Source organism: Amphibalanus amphitrite, unplaced genomic scaffold, assembly GCF_019059575.1.
Source record: "Amphibalanus amphitrite isolate SeventyFive unplaced genomic scaffold, NRLGWU_Aamphi_draft 000249F_arrow, whole genome shotgun sequence".
NCBI lineage: Eukaryota > Metazoa > Arthropoda > Thecostraca > Balanomorpha > Balanidae > Amphibalanus > Amphibalanus amphitrite.
The window spans coordinates 357965-372186 of NW_024881744.1; the positions used below are offsets into that span (position 1 = coordinate 357965).

General features: G+C 49.3%; 1 protein-coding gene across 3 annotated transcripts in view; it reads left to right on the forward strand.

Annotated features, from left to right (window-relative positions):
• Positions 1-3621: 3621 nt before the first annotated feature.
• The window catches only part of LOC122386395 (early nodulin-like protein 2), a 125064-nt gene continuing 114463 nt past the window's right edge, over positions 3622-14222 (forward strand). For all 3 annotated transcript variants that reach the window (XM_043375566.1, XM_043375565.1, XM_043375564.1), the window contains exons 1-3: positions 3622-3880; positions 13058-13270; positions 13583-13951. In XM_043375566.1, coding sequence (XP_043231501.1) covers positions 13073-13270; positions 13583-13951 — 567 coding nt within the window. In that variant the 5' untranslated portion in view covers positions 3622-3880; positions 13058-13072. The remainder of the gene's footprint in view (positions 3881-13057; positions 13271-13582; positions 13952-14222) is intronic.

Below are 14222 nucleotides of genomic sequence, written 5' to 3' on the forward strand. Positions count from 1 at the left end.
TTCACATTGCTTAAATTTGGTTTAGTTTTAGAATTTTCCCAGTGGGTTTTGTTTGCATCAGTTTCCAAATTTTCTTAAATTGACATTAGTCGCAAAACCCATGGTAGTCCACAAAGCTCTTGGCCCGGCCCGTCCATAGCCCGTTAACTAATTATATTTGGGAGCCCGGCCCAGCCCGTAGCCCAGCCCGGCCCATGGCCCGTTGGGCTGGCCCGGCCCGTGGCGAACACTGATACACAGTATCACTTCGCTGTAAGTCTGACATAACGCTGTAGGTGTGTCAGATTGCGTTTTTCCTAATGCGAGCGGCCAGGAGGCGGGTGTATGACCCCCTGGCGATTGACTTATATGGCATCTAGAAACACATTATTTAACCCTCGCCCGCACATGCCATTTTCCCATCCTAGAACGCACATGGGGGGGGGGGGGTGGTTGCCACCCCCCGCGCCATTTCGTTCCTGTTGGAGATAGAGCTTAGCAGTAAAGACCAAAAAGATTCTTTGGGAAGAGACGAATCCAATGATACCCAGTTTCACCTTCTCAGGTCAGTCATTGACCTTCCAGGTCAGGTCAAACTAAAAATGTTGCTGTTTTGGGTCACCGTTGAATATCAAGTGTGCTGCTTATCAAATACCGATGACGATGCTGTTTTCTGGTGCCAAGCCAGCTAGAACCTCTTTGTCACACTACCCGACCAGAATTTTGCTGCTGAGGTCATTTCAGGTCAAGTTAGTTCAAGGTCAATTATATGTGTTTGTATGTCTGTGTGTGTCTGTGTGTACACTGATGTGTGCACCGATTGTTTTTGGGTCCATATTACATGAAATCATGATCTGAGAAGCTTTTACCAAAAATGCAGTCAAAAAACTTCAAAAAAGTAGATTCAGCTTGCCTAAAACGCAATTATCTTAGATGACCTAGGTTGACCTTGACCCTGACCTTGACCCCTGTACATCGTCGAACAACATGTTCCATGATAGGTGGGAGGTAAGACTGGCAAAAAAAGGCCGAAATCAGGGTGTCAAAAGCTCACAAGGCCCATGGCAAACGCAAGATGTTGAGAATTGGCCATTTGGGCCATGACATGACCTGAAAAACAAGGTCATATCTCCGAAACCAAAAATCACAGAAACTTGAAATTTTCAGTGGACATCAAGAAAGGATAGAGAAGCAGCTATACTAAAAATCAGCCTTCTAGCTCTAAAAATGTTGAGTGCAGAGCAGAAAGACTACCTGGGGGGGGGGGGTGGCAACCACCCCCCCCCCCATGTGCGGGCGAGGGTTAAAGGGTAGGTACTAGGTGGACCAATAAAAATGTCCCTCCTGTACAACATTGGTAAACCTAGGTGTTAGCGAGCAAATACGTTGGTATTTTTAGGTATTTTCGCAAAGACGGCCGGCGCTCGGAGCGCGGCGGTCGGTCCGCCGCGCCGCGCCGGGCACATACACATGTGTCATCTGGCCCCTGTCCTGGTTCTCAGGCCCACGTGTTGTGCTACCACGAGGGCTGAGACGGGACGGGGGCCCGACAGTCTTCGACGGGACTCCACCGGTGCGCGACGGCCCGGTGCACGACGTGGCCGACGTGGCCTTACGTACGACGCGGCCGACGTGGCCCTACGAAAACGATTCAGTGAAACGCATTTGTGACCGCCGTATTTTGTGCATTTTAACCGTTTTCATTTCATTCAAGAACAGACTTTTTCTGATTTATGTATAAAAGCTTTTCATTCCCCCCTCCCGCTTAACAACTTTAACAACTTAGCCCTGGCCCTGCTGCCGGATTTTTTTCACCCCCCCCCCGGTCAACAACTTTTTTATCTGGGTCAATTTTGAGTCAACTCACTTGACTTAACAAAAAATTTGAGTCAAGTTTGAGTCGACTCATATTTTCATTGAGCCGCTTGAGTCATGAGTCTAGTCAAGGGAAAAATCAGCTCCTTGTTTGAGTCAGAGTTGAGTCAGGGCTTTCTAAAGTTGAATGATAAGTCGAGTCAGCAATTTTTTTTTTGTCGAGCACAACCCTGTTCCGCTGTAACAAAAGTAGTATAATTTTATTCAGGGATTGTTCCAGGTGTTTACCTTTTGACCTGACCTAAAGTGATAGGACGCGAAATGTTCTGAGAATATGTCAAAAGGATGCACCAGACGGTATGTAGAATTTTGCGGCGCACTCTATCTGCGAAAACAGATCGGGGGCTTAACCCTCGCCCGCACATGCCATTTTCCCATCCTAGAACGCGCATGGGGGGGGGGGCTGCCACCCCCCGCGCCATTTCGTTCCTGTTGGAGATAGAGCTTCGCGGTAAGCACCAAAAAGATTCTTTGGAAAGAGACGAATCCAATGACACCCAGTTTTACCTTCTCTGGTCAGCCATTGACAATCCAGGTCAGGTCACACAAAAAATGTTGCTGTTTTGGGTCACCGTTGGACATCAAGTGCGGTGCTTATCATATACCGATGATGATGCCGTTTTCTGGTGCCAAGCCAGCTAGAACCTCTTTGTCACACTACCCGACCAGATTTTTGCTGCTGAGGTCGTTTCAGGTCAAGTTTGGTCAAGGTCAATGATATGTGTTTGTATGTCTGTGTGTGTCTGTGTGTATACTGATGTGTGCAACGAGTGTTTATGTGTCCATATTACATAAAATCATGATCTGAGAAGCTGTTACCAAAATGCAGTAAAAAACTTCACGAAAAGTAAATTCAACTTGCCTAAAACGCAATTATTTTAGATGACCTAGGTTGACCTTGATCCTGACCTTGACATATGTACATCGTCGAACAACATGTTCCATGATAGGTGGGAGGTAAGACTGGCAAAAAAGGCCGAAAGCAAGGTGTCAAATGCTCACAAGGCCCATAGCCAACGCAAGATGTTGAGAATTGGTCATTTGGGTCATGACGATTGACGAGGCCTGAAAAAAACAAGTTCATATCTCCGAAACCAAAAACCACAGAAACTTTAAATTTATAGTGGATATCAAGAAAGTATAGAGGAGCAACTATACGAAAAATCAGCCTTCTAGCTCTAACAATGTTGAGTGCAGAGCAGAAGGAATACCTGGGAGGGCGGGGGTGGCAACCACCCCCCCCCCCCCATGTGCGGGCGAGAGTTTGATCAATCTCCCCCTCCCCAACCCCTGGCCGGGCGAGGGCTGAGATGTAGGTCCGAACTCTCCATTTTGTCGAGATATCCACTAAATAGATTCGCCTCTTCCATCCCTGCACATGTCTGCTGCTCACTTTGGTTTACATTACCGAGCTGCACGCGGTGTCCGGAGGGATGGGGGTGTTCCAGACGGCCGGGGAGGGGGGAGGGGGGGGGGGCTGCTGCACCGCCATCCGGCCCGTGTTATCACGAATCCATGGTGGCCTTCCGCTGACGTCATCAGTCTGGAACGCCCCGCCGCCGCGCCGGCTCACTGGACACGCTAGAGTCTCCTCGCTACGGGACAAGGCCCATTGGAACCCGGACATCCAAGTACTTGACGAATGTAGAGAGTTCCCATTTTATTTTGTTGTTGTTGCTGACTAGCCTTTACGAGGCAACAGTCCACTTACATCAACAGTGTTCCACGAACGCCCCGGCTCCCCATTAGTTACAGTACGACGCCGGTGACCGGTAGGGGCGCTGCAGTCGCCCAGCGGCCCGAGGTCGGCCGTAACCGGTACCATGACTCAGCGGCGCCCCGCCCCGGGGTAATTACATACTGCGCAGTTGCAGCGGTCCAGACCGGGACAAAGGCCGACGGAGGAGCACGAGCTGCACTGCGTCCACCAGGAGGGTCAGTCGACAGAGCGGGTGGTCCAACAGTGTGTGGACGGTACTGAGCTCTGTCCACCGGAGCCGACCACGGCGGAGGCGGCGAATATCAGGTGAGAAGGGCCGACCTGTATGTGAGGGGGGGGGGTCTGTGTGTCCCTGTGTCTGTTGTTGAGTGTGTTTTGTGCGTCTGTGTCTATAGTCAGACAATATGTGTTTATGTAACGGTGTGTATGTGATTCTGTGATTCTTTGTGTGTCTTCTCTGTGTGCTAGATACCCGTCTGAGTGTTTGGATGCCTGTGGGCTGTGCTTACATCAACATGCACCCTCGCCCGCACATGCCATTTTCCCATCCTAGAACGCACATGGGGGGGGGGGGGGGTTGCCACCCCCCGCGCCATTTCGTTCCTGTTGGAGATAGAGCTTAGCGGTAAAGACCAAAAAGATTCTTTGGGAAGAGACAAATCCAATGATACCCAGTTTTACCTTCTCAGGTCAGTCATTGACCTTCCTGGTCAGGTCAAACTAAAAAATGTTGCTGTTTTGGGTCACCCTTGGATATCAAGTGCGCTGCTTATCATATACCGATGACGATGCCGTTTTCTGGTGCCAAGCCAGCTAGAACCTCTTTATCACACTACCCGACCATATTTTTGCTGCTGAGGTCATTTCAGGTCAAGCTAGGTCAAGGTCAATTATATGTGTTTGTATGTCTGTGTGTGTCTGTGTGTATACTGATGTGTGGAACGATTGTTTATGTGTCCATATTACATGAAATCATGATCTGAGAAGCTTTTACCAAAAATGTAGTAAAAAAAACTACACAAAAAGTAAATTCAGCTTGCCTTAAACGCAATTACCTTAGATGACCTAGGTTGACCTTGACCCTGACCTTGACACCTGTACATCGTCGAACAACATGTTCCATGATAGGTGGGAGGTAAGACTGGCAAAAAAGACCGAAATCAAGGTGTCAAAAGCTCACAAGGCCCATAGCAAACGCAAGATGTTGAGAATTGGCCATTTGGGTCATGACATGACCTGAAAACAAGGTCATATCTCCGAAACCGAAAATCACAGAAACCTGAAATTTTTAGTTGACATCAAGAAAGGATAGAGGAGCAGCTAGCTATGCGAAAAATCAGCCTTCTAGCTCTAAAAGTGTCGAGTGCAGATCAGAAAGACTACCTGGGGGGGGGGTGGCAACCCCCCCCCCATGTGCGGGCGAGGGTTAAAGGGACCCTCCCGGCTCCCACCTTCAAAAAAAGTTTATGAATTGCCTTGAAAGTGATGTCGCTCGGTTCAGTAAGAGCGAAAACGAATATCTACCAAATTTCACCGAAAAATATTCACCGGTTTTCAAGATATTAGACTTTTACTTTTGTTTACTTTTTGGGATCTCCGCTGTTCCTAGCGACTTTATTTGGAAGCAATAGTTTGGCAGCTGAAAGGGCGGCACTTGTTGCGCGCCAAGCAGCATATACCACCGCGTGCTACAAAACGTTTTAGTCAAACATTTAAATTCGTTAGATATCTGCGCTGACGTCACACATTCAGAGGGGTATTCCTATGCATTAGCCCCTCTGAGTCAAAATGCTGCAATTTTGACATTCAATATTTCCGATTTAACCCTCGCCGGACCTATTGGTTTTCTACATACGCGCCGGCCGAGGGGGGGGGCGGGTACGACCCCCCCCTCGCCGTTTCGCCCCTGGTGGAGCTAGCGCGTCGCGGAAAAAACGAGCGTGTGCGCCGTTACGAGACGCAGAGATTGGTACCCGATTTTAAGGTCCTAGGTCAACCGGTGACCTCTGAGGTCAGGTCAAGTGCCCCAAGGTACGGTTCAGTTTTTGGTGAATAACTTCGCAAAAAACGGTCGCAGAGCGCCGATTTTGGCAGCATCGTGTTTGTCTCGCTCAGGCGCGTCGAATGATATACTTTTTGTCCGGGTCAGGTCAACTTGGGGTGTTGACCTCAGGTCAAGGTCAGGTCAGCACCCCCAGGTCACGAAGTTGGTCGAAAGAGGTCATGTCGCATATCATTCGATTCGGCAGGTCTTCCTGAGTCCATTGGTGACTTTCCCGACTCGCTAGCTCAATTTGATCAAGAGTTATTGACGAAAAACTAATATGACCTTGATGACGTCATAAATGACGTCACGCAAGGTCAACATTGCAAAAGTGACGCATCTAACCTTGCAAGGAGTGCATAAAATCACGATTCTGTGCGCTTGAGATAGTTGGAGATCGTTCCCGGCGCCAGAATAGCAGTTTTCATTTTTCCCCATTGACTTATAATGGTGAGGTCACGAAAATGACCTGACCTCATATGACCTTTAGGAAAAATCCGAGATATACAAGTTGTGGGACTCATAATGGATACTAGATCCTGCAAGTTTCATTTCCCTGTGACATCTCCTCTGGCAGTGAGAGCGTTGCGAAGTTGCGACATCTGAAGACCGTGCAGAGGTTCACTTATGACGTCATAGGTCAGTGACCTGACCTGACCCAAAAATGCGGTTGGTGTCAAAAGATGCGGCTTAGATCAAAGGTCAGGTATGCCAAGTTTCAGCTCTCTATCGCCAGCGTGTTCGGAGCTATCGCGAAAAAGCCCTATGGGGGGGGGGCGGCACCCGCCCCCCCTCGGCCGGCGAGGGTTAAGGCATTTCTCGATGTTGTGAGTGCCGAAACCGGTAATTGTGAGCCAGGGACCCCATTTTGGCTGTCTCAGCTCAAATCTAATGTTAACCCGCGCACCGACGCGCAACTTCGCACCGACGGGGGGGGCGGATGACCGCCCCCCTCCCTGATATCTCGAGAACGAAGCAAGATAGCGACAAGCGGTAAACGGCATCGGATACGCACGGTCAAGATCTACAATTTTTACAAAAGTCATTTTCAGGTCAGGTCAAAGATGACGTCACAGGGGTCGAAAAAGTCCAAATGGCGGCGCTAGATATGGATAGAGTTTTTCTCGAATAACTTTCGAATTAGTCAAGATAGGAACAAACTAAGGGCATCATCGTGATCCTCCCGTCAATCCGCATCGAATGATATATGTTGACCTCGAAAGGTCAAGGTCAAAGGTTGACCTCAGGTCACGTGACCTCGAGGTCATCATGTACATAATTCGATGCGTCTTGACGAGCTGAACACAATGAGACCATCTGCGCGGCTGTATCTTGTTCCTGTACGGAGTTATTGGCCAAAAACCTTTGGTTAACTTTGATGACGTCACATGACCTCGCAGCTGCCCGACAGCAAAACAAACCTCAAGGTAGTGAAGGTTGATCGTATATGAAGTCATGTATGGTATATGGGGCCATTCCGACCCGTTTTAGTGGTAAAAATAGGGAGTTGATTTTTCCGCCATTGGCTTATCATGGGGATGTCGCGAAATTGACCTGACCTTAGGTCACCGATATCAAAATTCCGAGATAAACAAATTGTAGCTACTAATGACCTAATCACATCCTGCGACTTTCAAAGGCCTCCGACATTTACTGTAGCTCTGGCACGGTGACAAAGTTGCAAAAAAGTGACTTGAGGTTGGGTCATTCAAAGTGACCTGGTGACCTGACGTTAAAAGGTAGGAGGTTCAATCTTGCACACCATGTGTAAAATTGATGAGGGAATAGTCTTACTAAATTTCGCGGCGCTACGCGCCGCGGTTTTCCCGGTATTCGCGAAAAACCTCAGGGGGAGGTGGCGGATATCCGCCCCCCGTCGGTGCGCGGGATAAGGTGGGAGGGTCCCTTTAACGGGGGAGAGGGCATGGGTGGCGGAACGGGGAGGGGAGGGGGCACCGGGGAACCGTGCACCCTTGATTTCGGCATTAGCCCTACGGGCGTTGCATGGAAAGAATGGGACCAAAAGTCGGCAATACCCCTCCCCCCGCCCCCCACCTTAATTAAAGGTGTTCCGCGCTACTGCAAGGGGGCAAATGTCCCGCAGTGGCTGCCAGTTGCCCCTGCAGTGACGAGATTTTGCCCATCCTGTTGGAGTGAATACCTAACACGCGCCCCAGTGGCAGACTCAGCCAACTTTGCCCTAGTGGGGGGGGGGGGGGTGGGGGGGCATATGTTACCACCCACCTCTAACTCAAAACCTAAGAGGGCTAGAAAGACGCGGTAAAAAGCAGTCGATTGCTCTCAATGCGTACGTTTGAAAGTAATTCGGTTATTTTTCACCTTAGAGCAGTATTGGGGTCACCAGAGGTCATCAAAGGTCAAAATTTGTCAATTGTCATTATATTTTTCAGAAAACATGCCGCTATCTCAGGAACTATGGTAGCTACATAAACGCATGGAAAAGCAATCGATAGCTTTTGAACTCTTCTTTTGATAACGTTATTATCAAAATTGACCTCAGGTCAACGGTTTAGCCTCCAGAGGGCAAATCTCCAAAAATAGCTGTTTTTACGAAAAGTGTTTTTCGACAATAGCTTTCGACTACCAAAGTCACGACATTTCGATTGCCAGAATCGTGTTCCCCTCGCCGAGACGCGTCGAATGAACTATTTTTTGACCTAGAAAGGTCAACTTGACCTCAGGTCAAGGTCATGACCTGACCGGAAAAGGTCATGTTGCATATCAGTCGATGCGTCTCAACAAGACGAACACAATGAGACCATCCCCAGCGTACTATCTCGTTCCAATCGCGAGTTATTGGCAAAAAACTGTTTGTGGCCTCAAATGACCTCGGATGACCTTTCTAGAGGCTATCAGCAAAAATGACACCTTGGTCATCACGAGTGTACTAAATCATTGTGATTCTGAAATATTTGGACTGTTCCTATACGTACACACGGATTAGCTCGGCATTTTCATTTTTTTCCATTGACTTGTAATGGAAAGGTCACGCCACTGACCTGACCTTAGGTCACGGATATAAAAAATCCGAGATATGCAAATTATAGGCGCCCATAACAGCATGCAATCCACCAAGTTTAACCCTCGCATGTGTGCGGCGTTTGCCAGCTTCTAATGTGTAGGGGCCGGGGGGGGGGGGGTCGGTTGGACCCCCCCTTGCCGTTTGGCCCCTGATCGAGCTAGAGCTTCGCGGAAAAAAACGAGCGTGTTGCCCGTGACGAGAGGAAGCCGATGATACCCAATTTTAAGGTCCTAGGTCATTGGTTGACCTTCCAGGTCAGGTCAATGACCCAAAGTCGGGAACATCGGGACCTATTAGAAAGTTGTAAAGTGTGGCTGCTAAGGGGGTTTTCGGGGTGCTGATCACGAATATCGTGTTAGTTTTGATAACAGATGATGTCTTTAAGCATTTAGACCAGGTCGGGTCAGGTCAGGTCAGGTCAACCAGCAGGGGTTGTGACGGGTATTCGTAGTACGTGTCAACCGCCTCTGCCAGCTTCGTCACATGTTACGAAGGCACCAAAACTACTTCGTAAATGTTCAAATGGTTGCTAAATTCGAATTCAGCTCCAAAAACTAGCCTAGAAACATGTAAAACTCGAAAAAGTGAACCGAGGTCACCCGGGGTCACCAAAGGTCAATGACCTGACCTGACCTTCAGGTGACCTTGACACCCACCCTATTGCATGGGAGCAGCATCAAATCACATGTTTGAACGTTTGAAACCACGAAAAGCTTGTAAACGCGCGGCTAATGCGAGCCGACATACGCGGAATCGCGATTTCGGCCAAACATGATCTCGAAAAAGAGGTCACAGGTCAAAGGTCATTTGGGTCAGGGTCATGAAATTTTCAGGGTAGGTGTAAAATTGATCAATGCGAAGGTACTGTAAGTTTCGTTGCGATCGGCCTTTTTTTACGCGAGTTATTCGCGAAAAACCATGGGGGGGTCCATCCGACCCCCCCTACACATGCTAGGGTTAACCCTATTCCTGGCGGGCTCCGCCGGGACAAGAAACTGGCGGGGTGGGCCGATTCGGCCCCCCTTCAGATCTCAAAAACTACACATCGCAGCGACAAACGGCGAACGGCGTTTGATAGGTCGTTTAAAGATCTACAACTTTTACATAAAATATTTTCAGGTCAGGTCAATATTGAGGTCACCAGAGGTCATCAACGATAAAATGTTTTGGAATTAGTTACCTATATAACTTTTAAACTAAGAAACATAGAGACATAAGACCAATACATTTTTTGTTGCTCTCGCCGAGGGGATGCGAAATAAGTATGTGATGACCTTCACAGGTCAATTTGAAATTTGACCTGAGGTCAAGGTCAGGTCATTCATCAATCAGGTTGTGGGGTATGGTCATGCTGCATACCAAACGACGCGCCTTGACCAGGCGAGCAGTTTGGTACCACTTACAACTTACAAGTCTTTTGCACCATCATGTCGTGATTTATTGACAGAAAAACTATTTATGACGTCACATGACCTCAGATGACCTTTGCCGGTGCCCATGTCAATTAGCGGCACCAGGATCATCACCGATGAGATAATCTTCCATAATACTGAAAGAATTGGGTGGTTTTGACTCGTTTACACGAAGCAGGAGGCGTTTCAATATCAATCATCGTCTGACTCCATCTCGATCAAACGCAGCATCCGGTTTCTACAGGGGCGTTTGACTGACCGGCCACACAATAACCAAAAACAAAATCAAAGCTTCATGCACACATAAGTAAGAAACGGATGAAAAAGGCACAACCACGGCACAACTCTGCGCGGCGAACAACGGACAATGTCCCACGCAAGATCCCGCGTTTCTTCAGCGGCCTTGAACGGAATGAAAACATTACATTTCTTTTTTGGAGCTATTTGATGACGTCAAAAAATACAATACCCGTTTTAATGGTCAAAATCGAGACAATTACTCACAAAAATGTTTCCCTTTAAGCATTACAAATAAATACTTTTAAATATTTAAATGACATTGTTTTTTCAAACAAACCAATATTATTTGCTTACTTAACCCTCGCCGGCCGAGGGGGGGGGCGGGTGCCGCCCCCCCCATAGGGTTTTTTCGCGATAGCTCCGAACACGCTGGCGATAGAGAGCTGAAACTTGGCATACCTGACCTTTGATCCAAGCCGGATCTTATGACACCAACCGCATTTTTGGGTCAGGTCAGGTCACTGACCTATGACGTCATAAGTGAACCTCTGCACGGTCTTCAGATGTCGCAACTTTGCAACGCCCTCACTGCCAGAGGAGATGTCACAGGAAAATGAAACTTGCAGGATCTAGTATCCATTATGAGTTTCACAACTTGTATATCTCGGATTTTTCCTAAAGGTCATATGAGGTCAGGTCATTTTCGTGACCTCACCATTATAAGTCAATGGGGAAAAATGAAAACTGCTATTCTGGCGCCGGGAACGATCTCCAACGATCTCAAGCGCACAGAATCGTGATTTGATGCACTCCTTGCAAGGTTAGATGCGTCACTTTTGCAATGTTGACCTTGCGTGACGTCATTTATGACGTCATCAAGGTCATATTAGTTTTTCGTCAATAACTCTTGATCAAATTGAGCTAGCGAGTCGGGAAAGCCACCAATGGACTCAGGAAGACCTGCCGAATCGAATGATATGCGACATGACCTCTTTCGAACAACTTCGAGACCTTGGGGTGCTGACCTGACCTTGACCTGAGGTCAACACCCCAAGTTGACCTGACCCGAACAAAAAGTATATCATTCGACGCGCCTGAGCGAGGCAAACACGATGCTGCCAAAATCGCGGCTCTGCGACCGTTTTTTGCGAAGTTATTCACCAAAAACTGAACCGTACCTTGGGGCACTTGACCTGACCTCAGAGGTCACCGGTTGACCTAGGACCTTAAAATCGGGTACCAATCTCTGCGTCTCGTAACGGCGCACACGCTCGTTTTTTCCGCGACGCGCTAGCTCCACCAGGGGCGAAACGGCGAGGGGGGGGTCGTACCCGCCCCCCCCCTCGGCCGGCGCGTATGTAGAAAACCAATAGGTCCGGCGAGGGTACTGTAAAAACACTTCTCATTGATCCGTATAAAATGTTCATTTGATTTTAAATGCGGACAGAGAATGAGAGTGCTCGGTGATAAGTAGACAAATATTTGTGTTTTGTATTTCATTTTCCTGGGTCAGAAGTGCTGGTATTTCACAAAGATATAAAGGCACGGAATGCAGCTTTTCTGAGCGAGGGTATAAGTCGTTAGGCTGAACAGTTATTCAGCTTCATGTTTGATGGCGTCAAACTCAGTCAAAATCGTGACGTTTACATACGATCAAGCGCACCATTCAATACACTTACCTACCGTAAAACTCCATGCCAGTCCACTTGATAAGAGCAGTGAGCACTATCCCTTCTTCGCGCTGTCACACGCGCCCAAACATCAACCACCAAATACCCCAACACCGGTGTGTCGTTTCGTCGCACAGCGCACAGACTGTCACAAATGCTGCACATGATTGGCGCAGAACTGCGCATGCGCGAACAGCCGAACAAGTATGGCTAAGCTCCGGCTTTACTCCAGTTAGCCGAAGGACACAGCCAGCTTGATCAGCCCGCGCTCCGCCCAAGTTAAGCCTGTTTTGGATGCGCGGGCAGATGTCGGGCTGAGCTACTGCTATCCGCACGTGGGCATAGCTGCGGCATGCCCCAGCTCAGCCCTAGTAAAAAATACATTGGTTTTGATCAAAGTGGGCAAACCCAAGCTAAGCCTAAGCTGCCCGACGCTTGCCACAGTTCAGCCCAAGCGAATTGCTGGCTGGGAGACTACAAATTTTAAATTTCAATAAACATAATTTTCTTAACTTTTTTTTAGATTTTGAAAATCCGAGATAGCAGTTTGATAGCGCTGTCCATTCTGAGTCCTCTCATGCAAAGAAATTGGACCTAGCTCACAAACTGAGCTCTTGGGAGCGATTCCCGTGGTTCAATGTTTTGCATCGAAATCGGCCGAACATGACGTCACTCTGACGTCATTTCCGGCCGACCTATGATAGATACGAAGTTGAAATTAAAAAAAGTGTCAAATTGATGCAGCCGAAGGTACTGAAAGTTTGGCGGCGATACGTCAAGCGGTTTAAAAGTGATTGCAGAAAAACGGGAGGGGGCTATGAATAGCCCCCCAGTGGGTCGCGGATTGAAGGTGTTGACCTCGGGTCGAGGTCAGGACAGTGGTCTAATCGTGCGCAGGGAGAAGAGACCTGGGATGGAACTTTCACATTAGAGAAATAAATTAGGGTTTTTTGACTACCATGAAACGTCACGGATGTATGTATGTGTTTATGATTGTTGTGCCCTATCCAAGGAATGACACTTTCTGGCGGACCTGAGGGTGTGGCTGACCCGAGACCTGTACCTTCCGCTCAGGAGGTGCGTCCCCTCATGGACCGCCTGTACGACGAGCTGCAGGGTCTGAAGGAAGCCGTCATAACTCTGATTGGACAGCAGTCGCCGCCGGCGGCCGGCCCGCACACCCGGCCGCAGAGTTCCGCAGAGCTGCGGGACGCGGTGCTGGCCGACGCTCGCGGCATGCTGGGCGAGGAGCTGCGGCAGCTGCGCCGAGAGCTGCAGGAGCTGAGCGTGAGTCAGGGGGACGGCGATTCAGGCCCACTGGGACGGAGCGCTGCTGGCCCGTCAAACCCGGTAGTGGGTGGCCTGTGCAGTCACAACAATGTCCGACCGCATCATCAATGGCAGAGACCTTCACTGTGCTGACGACCATGTTTATCTCACATCCTTGTTGATTTAACCATCGCCGGTATGTTGTGTTGGATCTCATCGCATTGCGAGGATCGATAAGTTTTGTGCATTTTCTGGCGTATCGTGCCCCTAAATAGTGTCCCGTTGTCACTGATGTCTCCAGCTCTGACACTCCTTTTGCCCATTCGGCAGCTGGAGGTGGCCCAGATGAGGAACCCAAAGCAGCTGGAGGCGCAGGCGGCACCACAGCTGCAGCAGCTCCCCATACCGCAGCTGTTTTCCTGCGGTGGCAAGGCCCCCTCCACGGCGGCTCCCACCATCTTCGGGTTGGGGTTCAGTAAGAAGACGCCCGCTACCCGGACGGTCTCCGGCACGGACGGCGGTCTCAGGTTCGGCAAGGCACCGTCGGCCTGGACTGGCTGTACCACGACTGGCGCCTCTGCTGCCGCCTCCACTGGCTTCAGCTTTGGACCGACCACAGCGCCACCTGCTCAGCCGAGCACGCCGAGCTTCTCGTTCCGTCCGCCGACCGCCGAGGGCGCCACCAGCACACCGGCAAAGGTCAGTCAGTCAGAACACAAACCGTCCGCCAGCTACGAACGATGCTCCCAGGGCTCACTACCTTTCCCGAGGCACGTGGATAATAGTTTCTCGCCCCACTCTGTCCATCACTATTGTCTGCCCATAGAATAGTACCACACTCTCCATTTCGTCGCCAGTTCGCCTGCTAACCTTGCTCATGGAATGTTCAGCTTATAGTGACTATATCTGCCTCTATCGATATCCGCACCGTTCCATCGTTTCCATCCTCAGGATAGTCAAATCCTTCTCC